Source organism: Engraulis encrasicolus, chromosome 13 (genome assembly GCF_034702125.1).
Source record: "Engraulis encrasicolus isolate BLACKSEA-1 chromosome 13, IST_EnEncr_1.0, whole genome shotgun sequence".
Classification (NCBI taxonomy): domain Eukaryota; kingdom Metazoa; phylum Chordata; class Actinopteri; order Clupeiformes; family Engraulidae; genus Engraulis; species Engraulis encrasicolus.
In genome coordinates, this window is record NC_085869.1 from 55,659,834 (window position 1) to 55,670,169 (window position 10,336).

Here is a 10,336-nt window from a genome sequence, read left to right on the forward strand (position 1 = left end):
TTATTTTGTATTTTCATGGGCCTGGTGGACCCGGTAGAATTCATCTAAATTTCAACATATTTTACACAGAGTGATTTTACAGTGCATAGAACATTTTTATCACAGAGCTGAGACAATATGTTTTTTATTGGGTAGCTTTATGCAGCAAAATGTCCATTTCTATTCCAAGATTCTGACTATCACCATTATTTTCTATTTTCATGGGGCTGGTGGCCCCGGTAGACTTCATCCAAATTTCAAAATATTTTACACAGTGTGTTTTTACTGGGTGTAGAACATTTTTACTATAGGGCCAAGGCGATATCTTTTCATAGGGGGCAACTGATGCACCCTAGTGTATACGAGTGGGGGTGTAGCCTACGGGCCAGATGCAGCATCCCTTTACTCGGATAAGAAAACGATTATAAACGTACACAATATTCTGACAGACGTGAAATATGACACAGTTAAGATCTCAAAGTAGCAAGTAAGCTCCAGCCCATTTCGGCTCAATGCAAAAAAATAATAATTAAATGCCATCTCTCCTTCACAGCTTGAATTATGGGATAGAGACAAAAAAAATATATATCAAGGAAGTCTGCCTCCCCCAAGTGGTCGCCCATTGCTATAACACCAAAACACTGGTCAAATCAATACCTGAGCATTGGATTCTGGAATTTTCTATGTTTAAAAAAATAGAAAGGATCTTCGAAAGCTGCTTCCTCACTACTGTATGTGCCACTTCCGGACTTCTCTGAGCATCTTTGTCTGTCCAGTCCGGCTGGACTCTCCTGAGCTGTTCTAACCTGGGCTGTCATTCTAGCTCCTCTCGTCCTTGCCTATAGCCTACGCGAGGCTCCACGCCATCAAGGATCAAAGGTTTTATTCAATATCAAATATTCAAAACTCATTTTCTAATTTGAGAGGAAACCCAATCTGCTCTGCTTGACAGCAGAGAAACTTTGTTTTCTCCATAGCGACACTGAGGCAAGACGCCAAAGGAAAGGAGGGTAGGAATTAGAATGACCTGGAGCCTATTTTCAGCCTGAGCGGAAATCAACCTTTATTGCTGGTTTTGTTCCTGGTCCGAGCAACCTTCTTCCGCAAAGGTTCCCTGGAGCCATAGCCTGTGCTTCTCTAACAGTTTACTCCTCAGCCTTTCTGTAAACATTCATCCATTTTAATTTACGCTCATTCAGCACCAACGACGCGGACAAACAAACAAACAAACGAGTGCATTTAAACAACAACAATAATTACACCAATGACAGCAACATCATCATCATCATCGTCGTCGTCGACAACAAAAAAAGACAGACCTTGTATGCCTGAGCGAACTCCTTCAAGGGATGCTGCAAATTACCCATAACCCACCACTGCCCAAAATGTCTTCTCATTGTGTATGAGTGGATGACAATCAGCAGGAAAACATGATGAGAGAGAGGAGGGGAAAATCAAAACAAAAGTTCAACATAAATGAGTGAAACCCTAGAGGCCAGCCTGAGACATGGAACTCATGCCCAGACAGACAAAAAAAAAAGAGTCATAATAGCGTTTGTTTTTCCTCGTCATTGGTGCTCGTTCGGTTAGTCTTTCAGTCCTCTCTATTGATCCAAAAACTTCTGAGATGAAAAAAAACAACAGGGAAGGAGATGAGTAGGGCATATTCAAGTGGATGTTTGTTGTTGTTAATATAATGGTTATTATTATTATTATATTTCTCTGTCCATCCCTTGTAATGTCCAATGCGCAATGATGCCCCTGAAAACAGACTTCCTGAAATGACAATCCCTCTTTGTCTTCTTGGTCCACTGTCCAATGTCCAGTGTCATGTGCAATCATTTTGATCTTCCTAGACGACCACCCTGATGTGATGACCTGGTTGTTGCCTTATTGAACCACGCAGAAGAGGACTCCACAGGTTTGTGTGTGCGTGTGTGTGTGTGTGTGTGTGTGTGTGTGTGTGTGTGTGTGTGTGTGTGTGTGTGTGTGTGTGTGTGTGTGTGTGTGTGTGTGTGTGTGTGTGTGTGTATATATTTGATAGGGGTCTCCATCTGAACAGATTGGGGTCGAGGGGAGATGGCCAGGTCATGTCATGCTGGTGTCATAAAAGGTGGAATGAGCTCCTCACTCACTCCTTCCAGAAGATAAGGCCAGAAGAGATGCAGGACAGGCGCAGAGAGATGCAGAATAGATTAGGACACATGGGGACAAAGAAGAAGGGCCAAAGATCCAGATGGCTCTACTCAACCAGAGAGGGAGAAAGAGTGAGACAGAGAGAGAGAGCAACAGACAGACAAAGGGAGAGAGTATTCTGGCTAAATGATGTCAAGGTGCGCAGGTATAGGTCGAGGGGAGTTGGTTGCTTCTCGACTGCCTTCTGAGAGGATGGATGACTAGATGGCTGGATGGATGAATAGATAGATGAGTGGATGGACGGACATTGGCTGGTCCTCGTGATCATGGAATGGTCTTTAGCTTTACTGCTGTGCCTGAGTGCCCCAGGACACACGCACACACAAACACACACCTGCCTTCGTATTCTACACAAATGCCCTGTATTCTCGGCTCTCATATTACACAAGCACGTACATGTCCCAAGTCAGTCCATTCTAGCAAATTGCCATCATCCTTGTCTGCATTGCAAAGTTCTTTGTTTGTTCAGGGTTGCTGTTGTTTTTTTTTTCTTTGTTCTGTTTCATTTTCATCTGTACAGAGTTCCTGATTTTGCTTTTTAACTTCCTCGAGACCTCAAACAAAAATAGATTTTGAGTGCTATATAAGTTTTGCTACAGTGTCATTTGAAAGGAATCCCTGCTTTAGGTCGCCAAGGTAACTGGGCGGAAAGATTTGGGAGGAGAGGAATAAAGGGCTGGCATATAAGGGGACGGAGCATAGGACTATCAGCGAAGGAATGGGATTGGGTTGGAGGGGGTGGGGGTTGAGAGTGTGTTGGCTGCAATCAGCCAATCATCTTGGTTATTGCCATGGTTTCCCTTGGTGCCATTGGTGGAGGCGGCGAGGTTGGTTCCACCCTCACCAGGAAGAAGGTGCGGAGGGCTTGGGGTTGCGGATGGTGGCGTCAGAACAATCCGCGTCTGAGGAGTCACAGTCAGACTCAAAGTGCAGTGGGTTCTAAATATGAGAGAGAGAGAGAGAGAGAGAGAGAGAGAGAGAGAGAGAGAGAGAGAGAGAGAGAGAGAGAGAGAGAGAGAGAGAGAGAGAGAGAGAGAGAGAGAGAGAGAGAGAGAGAGAGAGAGAGAGAGAGAGAGATTTTTTTTATTTTTCCACACAAGAGAGCTACAGCTCCTCAGAGACACATCTCACCCCCCTCCACATCACCCATCTCACTCTATCTTAATCCTACTTCATCTCCACTATCTGATCCTTGTCCACTCCCTTCTGCCTCAAACATCTGTAACACCCACCAACGTAATAACAAACATCCCTTCTCCATCGCTCATCTCCCACCCCCAATAGTATGTACGAGGTTGACGTTGTATAAAGTAGAAGTACTCTTACTGTTGTAATTGTTAAAAAAGTTGAGACCATGTAATAGCATACAACTAGTGTTGTAATTACATCTGTAGGATTACTTGTACTTCTACTTTATATAACTCTGATTTGTCGTCACACAACTTGCCCGAGGAGATGTGAGTCTTAATAACCAGTCACCTCTCTACTTTCATTTCTCTCCACATCCCATCATTCCATCCCTCTCAACATCACATACCTACCCTTCCACTTACCTCGTAACAGAGTTCCACAGCAAACAGCTTGCCTGGGAAGATCTGGGTCTTGACTTCTCATCCTTCATCTCTCTCATCCTCACACACTACAGCCCTCATCCCTGTCCTCACCTCTTTATCTTTTCTTGTCATCTTGTAACCTTGTTCATCAGCAAACAGCTTACCCAGCTCATCCCTGTCTATCCCTCTCCACCTCTCATATTCCCTCTCCCTTGCCAGCCCTTCTTCTTCAGGGTGCTCCTTCCATTTTGTCACTCACCTCGTAGCTGTGTTCGTCGGTGCACAGCTTCCCCAGGGAGATCTGGGTCTTGACGCGGCGCACGGCACACTCCTTGTCCGACAGGCCGTCGGACTGCGTGGAGATGTCGATGGGCGGGATCTCGGGCGTGTTGGCCAATAGCATCTCCTCGTCTAGCAGCTCCAGCTGCTCCTCCTGGCTGTTGCCTCTGCTCATCATGCCGTCCAGGCCTCCTCCTCCTACTCCTCCTCCTCCTCCTCCTCCGTTACTCCCCAGTCGCTCCAGGGGGCAGCTGTTGGAGCGCTCGCTCGTGTTGCCCTCCTCCTCGCCGTCCGACACCGACAGGTTCTCCGAGCTGAAGGTGGAGTAGGACTTGAAGGTGCTCATGCACCTGTGGGGCCTGTTGTAGAGGAGGAAGAGGGAAATAGAGGTTTATGATAATGACTACGTTCTCTTTCACACAACACACCACACTCTTTCTTATTATTGGTGCGTCTCTGAAGTACTCAGACAAGGTAGGGAATAGATTGCACTCATTTTCTTCATTTTTTTTAACTTATTCATTACCAGGTTCGACTTCAAGAGCCTTCATCAGCAAAAAAGATGAAACTGAGTGTGTTCTATTGGCTACATTGTTTGATAATGATTAATAAATGTTTTTATTTACTACACTACAACTTGCAGGCCTGTTGTGGAGGACAGAGAGGCGGTTACATTTATGGTACTGATCAGCGGTGTCAAAAGTAAAAGTAAATTCATGGTGTAGGTACAACACTAGCAAATGATACTGCATAGTCACACCAATTAGTCCATTATACCTGAAAAAACACAAAAAAACTATCAAGGACTCAACACAAATTTCAATCAAACCAACACAGATCGTAAGATAAGTACACAGGTCTATTGGTTACTCAGATAAGTTTCCTGTGTTGGAAGGATTCAAGGTACTGATCCACATACCACTGAACTTTGCATCGCACATGTAATGCCAATAATCTGCAAATAATCTGCTTGCCGTGACCGACCATTTTGCCCTGGATACATGACACACAATATGGTCGGACGGTTGTATAGTCATCTAGTCACAATTCAGAGCAGTTTCAAAGCATCTTCGAGGAGTGTAGTGCTGCAATGCAAAGTTTGCACAGCATGCTATGTAGATCGCTACTGTTAAATCTAGTTCAACAGTCATAGCTGCCTCTGCTACGGTCTATGTATTTTACAGGTAACCTTACGTTTACTCGCATCAAGGACGGTAATAATGATTAACATCGCTCAATGTACACTTGTGCTTTTCAATTAGCACATTAATGTAATATGATCACATGTTCCAATGGTCCATTTTATTTTACCAAACAGCACCATAAACATTTAAATATTGGCAAAGCAAGTTAGCATTGTTGTTTCTCTGACCTAAATAGGTCTTTTGTTCTAATGAACAGTGTGCACAGTGAAGCTGGGGCATCACGCTGAAACATCTCTGAAAGTGTAACATGGTACTTTTCCCCAAACTGCATAAAACCAGACGATCAGTTGCAATTTAGGCCTGTGGGTTAGATAGTTCCGCCAGGCGATGCATTATTGATGGAAGACATAAATGATCAGTGTCTAGTGTCGTGCTGCTCAACCCAACGCTCAATCGGCCCGTCACCCCGATACTGGAGATGAGATCCGAGAGCAGACCCAAGGTCCTGATTTCCGCTGCCTTTCCAGGCACACATACAAACACACACATGCACAGGTACACAGGCAGACATGCATACACGTATATGCATGTGTGCACACACTGAAGAACAAATGCACACGCTCACACACGCATGCACAAGCGCACACACACACACACGCACGCACGCACACGCAAGTATATACATGCATGCATACGCACGCTCAAGTACAAATGCACACACCCACACGCGCGCACACACACACTCAAGAATGCATTCACAAACGCACACCCGCACAAAAGCAAGCAAAAAAACTATGCACACTTGTCTGGCTAAGGATGAAACTATACACGTTGTTGTGTTCCCGAGCTCATCTCCAGTCACGCAACACGCTGGATGGAGGGAAAATAGTGCTGAATAATTAATGAAGTCAAGAGGGGAGCGGTCCTTCACCCCTGTCACCCGCAGGCCTGGGCAGCAGCCTGTCAGTCTTCAGTCACACACAGGCACACACACACACGTGCGTGCGCAAGCACGCGCACAGACACTACACATTCGCGCGCACACACACACACATACACACACACACACACACACACACACACACACACACACACACACACACACACACACACACACACACGCACACAAACGCGCACACACACACACACACACACACACACACACGAGAAGCAGCCCCTCACCTCTGTCTCCGTGGAAACTCCACTTCGCTGTCCACCTCCCCTTCCTCCTCTTCAGATGAGTCATCACCGCCCTGCCAGCAGAGACCGCACATCAATTACAAACAGGTAGACCACCCATCATCAGACACACACACACTGTACACTGATATACACACACACGCACGCACGCGCGCACCTTAACACAATGGTTTACATACACCACATGGACATCTCACACACATCCACAGCCAAACAGCAATGTCAAACAAGGTCAAACCAGTGCACCTGCTGTAATAGGTCATCAAATGAAAGCAGGGAAGGGACTCAGCGTATTTTTAAAATAATATAATATAATATTCATTTTTAATTAATATAATAATTGGCTTGCTGTCTGTAGCCTTGATTTAGAATAGGGATAAACATGTTACGATTAGTAATTTAACTGCTTACATATTTTCCAAGATTGCTGTTTTTGGTCTCTATCTAGAGAATAAGAACTCCAACAAGTGTAATGTAATGTAATGTAAATGTAGAGTAATACAGTGTAATGTAAAAGTATCTTCTCCAACCCTCCACCCAGCGCTCACCTTCCTCAGGGGTCTCAGCATGCGTACGACTCCAGGTGGGAGGCTGCTCCGTGGGGACTCATGCTCCGCTCGCTCCCTCTCCCTTTCCCTGTCTCCTTCCCGGCTCCTGCCTCGTCCCTGGCCCCTTCCCCTACCCAGCCCCTGGACTTGTCCATGTCCATGTCCTTGCCTCGGGCCCTCAGAGTCCGACGCCGGCTGCTGCTGGTGATGTACGAGCCTGGGCGAGGCGGGCTGGGGACTGGCCTCGCGGGTGCTGAGCAGTGAGTAGTGGGGCAGCTCGGGGTGGCTGGTGGGCACCATGGGCACGGTCTCTTCCTGGCAGTGGGGGCAGTCCGGGTACGGGTGAGCCTGGCAGCACGGGCATAAGGGTCCGGGCCCTGAGCTCAGGGAGGAGGTAGACACTGCCAGACCAGTCATGCCAACACCGACCCCTACGCCCACGCCCATGCCCGCCACCCCAGCCATACTGCTGGGGATTGGGGATGCTGAGGCATCGTCTGTGCCGTTAGTCGGCATGCCGTCCGGTCCTATTCCGCCGATTCCGAGTACGTTGCTGACAGGTCCGATGGCGGTGGCCGCGCGTCGGGAGTCGGCGTCAACGACGGTGGAGATGAGGTCGGGGTTGGAGCCGGAGACGCGGCGCTGCTGGAAGTGGTCCGTCTGGGGGCTGCGCAGCGCCGCCGCTGGCCCGAAGTAGCGCAAGCTGTTGGCACAGTTGGCCACCACCGTCTCGCGGCCCCGCAGTGGCAGCAGGGCGCCCTCCGCAGGCAGAGATGGGTGCTGCAAGAGAGTCCGAGTAAATAAAGTCAAAGTCAGTGTCAGTCGGTCAGTTTTCTTGTCCAGTTCATCACATGTATTAGTACAGTTTGACACACCATACATAAGGACTTAGAATTAGAATTAGACAGTGTGTTTCTTGTGGCATGCGTAGTCAAGACCGAACAAGCATCAAAGGTCAAAACAGGACAACATGAAAGAGGAAAAGCTCAAGAAGCAACAACATATTCCAACCTGGCTCATTATAAGTGCAAAGGCACAATAAACGTGTTAAAAAGGTGATACCATTGGGGGGCAGAATATCATACTGTAAAGCACTACTAAGAGTACAAAAAAACAATAATACATAATGCGGGCAGCCATGGCCTTGTGATTAAGGAGATGGGCTTTAGATCAGAGGGTTGCTGGTTCGTATCCCACCCTTCCACTCCCTACCTCACTCCATGGCTTAGGTGCCCTTGAGCAAGGCACCTAACCCTACACTGCTCCAGGAACTGTAACCAATATCCTGTACTTAAAATCACTGAATGTCGCTTTGGATAAAAGCATCATATAAGTGTAATGTCATATAATGAAAAAATAAAGAACTGTTGAAATAAGCAAACTGTTGTAACAGTCTTTAGTCTTTAGCTGCCTTTTCACTCCATACCTGCAGGTGGTGGTGGTGGTGGTAGAGAGGCTGCTGCTCCTCGCTACTGGCCGCTCCTCCTCCTCCTCCTCCTCCACTAATACTGCTGCCCCCGATGCTGCCCATGCTGCCCACACTGCTGCCCAGTCCTATGCTGCTGCTCTTCAGCACGCCGGGGAAGTCGTTGTGACTGCCCTTGCTGTTGGCGCGCCGATGCCGGGTCTTGGTGCGGTAGCGGGCCTTGCCGGGCGGCGTGGACACCTTGGGGCTGCCGGAGAGGGGTGACGGGGAGGGCAGGGGGTCCGCGCTCGAGGGGATGCCGTCGGAACGCAGCAGGTCAGGCCTGGGGAGAGGGGAGAGGGGCGCAATAGACACATTGATATCCCTTGAGAATACATTGACAATGTTCTATATGAAAGCACATATACAATAGGATCATTGAAATGTACTGAAATAAAGGACAACGGGGCAGGCCTGGGAGAGGGCATTAGATATGCATTGTAGTTCACTGAAATTATGCTGTCAGACCATAACAGGATAGGTCTGAGGAAGGGCTACTGTAATCATTGATATGCATTAGAGAATGGGGTACATTAAAATGATGAACAATGAAATGATGTGTTTGAAATCATGGGTATTGATAAGCACTCACTCAGATGATGGATTTTGAAATGCATTGAAAAGACCAGATGGACTTGGATCGACAGACATTCAAATTTGGTAACTCAAATGGTGGACATTAAAATGCATTGGAATGAATGGGATGACGGATATTGGAACAAAACACATTGAAATTCAGTGATACGTTCTCCCCCCATTATGTAAAAGTATTCATTAATCCAGGGCATGATGGTCAATGAGTTAAATAGTAAGTATTTATACTTTTTTAGCTTTCTGGATTACAGTATCAGCTATGAAACACAGTGCAACACAATTTAATGTAATATAAAGTGCTACATGTACTGTTATGTGCTATTGTGATGCCTGGCTGTTGTATGGGCTTGTAATGTACGTAAAGTTGAGTTATATTATACTGTGTGTAATGTTATTGTATGAATACCTCTTGGGTGCTACTGGGGTTGTGAGAGACTAGATGAGCAATGTAATGTAATGTTAAGTAATGCAGTGCTACTGTATTTAATAAGTGTTATTGTATCTTATATCTTGGGTGCCTGGCTTGCTAGCTTTGCGGGAGATATTACCCTTTTTAATGAGTGATGTAATGTAATGCGTAACTTCATGCTATATGTTATGCCATCATGATCATTTTTTGGATGCCTGGCTGCTGGGCTTGTGGGAGACGCTGCCCTTCTTCTTGATGAGTAATGTTATGCAACGTAATCTAATGCTTCATGCTATGTCTTATTAGCCTGATTATCATCGACTTTCAAATCTCTTCGAGACTTGGTCTGACCAAGAGCAAAACATAACAACATTTTCCAAACAGCATTTCCCAAAAATGGCCTCCCTTGGTTTGCTAATGATTGTTGTTTCCCAACAAAGTGGGAGGAGTTCCTGTATTTGCAGGAACTCAAAGTACTTGCATTGCGTCTTGACCTGACTGGTAGCAACGCTGAAGCTGTTGCGTCACTAGGAGGGCACGGCCTGGCTAATGTGTTATGCCATCATGATCACCTTTTGGATGCCTGGCTGCTGGGCTTGTGGGATATGCTGCCCTTCTTGATGAGTAATGTCATGTAATTTAATGTAACGTAATGCGTAACTTCATGCTATGGGTTATGCCACCATGACTACCTTTTGGATGCCTGGCTGCTGGGCTTGTGGGAGACGCTGCCCTTCTTCTTGATGAGCTTCTCCACGGCGTTGGAGCGCACCATGGGCCGCACCAGGGGACGCTTGTAGCTGCCCGGGTACTTCTTCTCCACCGCCTGCTCTCGCCTGGAGGAGCGGAGGGAAGGCAACAATCAGGAAACATTACAAAACAAACAAAAACATTAGCAAAATACATTCTTTTACACATAAGGCAATATGTGGAGATTTTATGCCTCTCCAGCGCCTGCTCTCAAAAAA

General features: G+C 46.7%; 1 protein-coding gene across 1 annotated transcript in view; it reads right to left on the reverse strand.

Moving 5' to 3' along the window:
* Positions 1 to 339: 339 nt before the first annotated feature.
* The window catches only part of si:ch211-45c16.2 (mitogen-activated protein kinase kinase kinase 13-B), an 82,332-nt gene continuing 72,335 nt past the window's right edge, over positions 340 to 10,336 (reverse strand). The window contains exons 13-18 of the mRNA XM_063214349.1: positions 10,061 to 10,204; positions 8,327 to 8,648; positions 6,901 to 7,680; positions 6,335 to 6,405; positions 3,988 to 4,366; positions 340 to 3,114 (exon numbers count right to left, since the gene is read on the reverse strand). Of these exons, the coding sequence (XP_063070419.1) occupies positions 3,016 to 3,114; positions 3,988 to 4,366; positions 6,335 to 6,405; positions 6,901 to 7,680; positions 8,327 to 8,648; positions 10,061 to 10,204 (1,795 nt within the window). The 3' untranslated portion in view covers positions 340 to 3,015. The remainder of the gene's footprint in view (positions 3,115 to 3,987; positions 4,367 to 6,334; positions 6,406 to 6,900; positions 7,681 to 8,326; positions 8,649 to 10,060; positions 10,205 to 10,336) is intronic.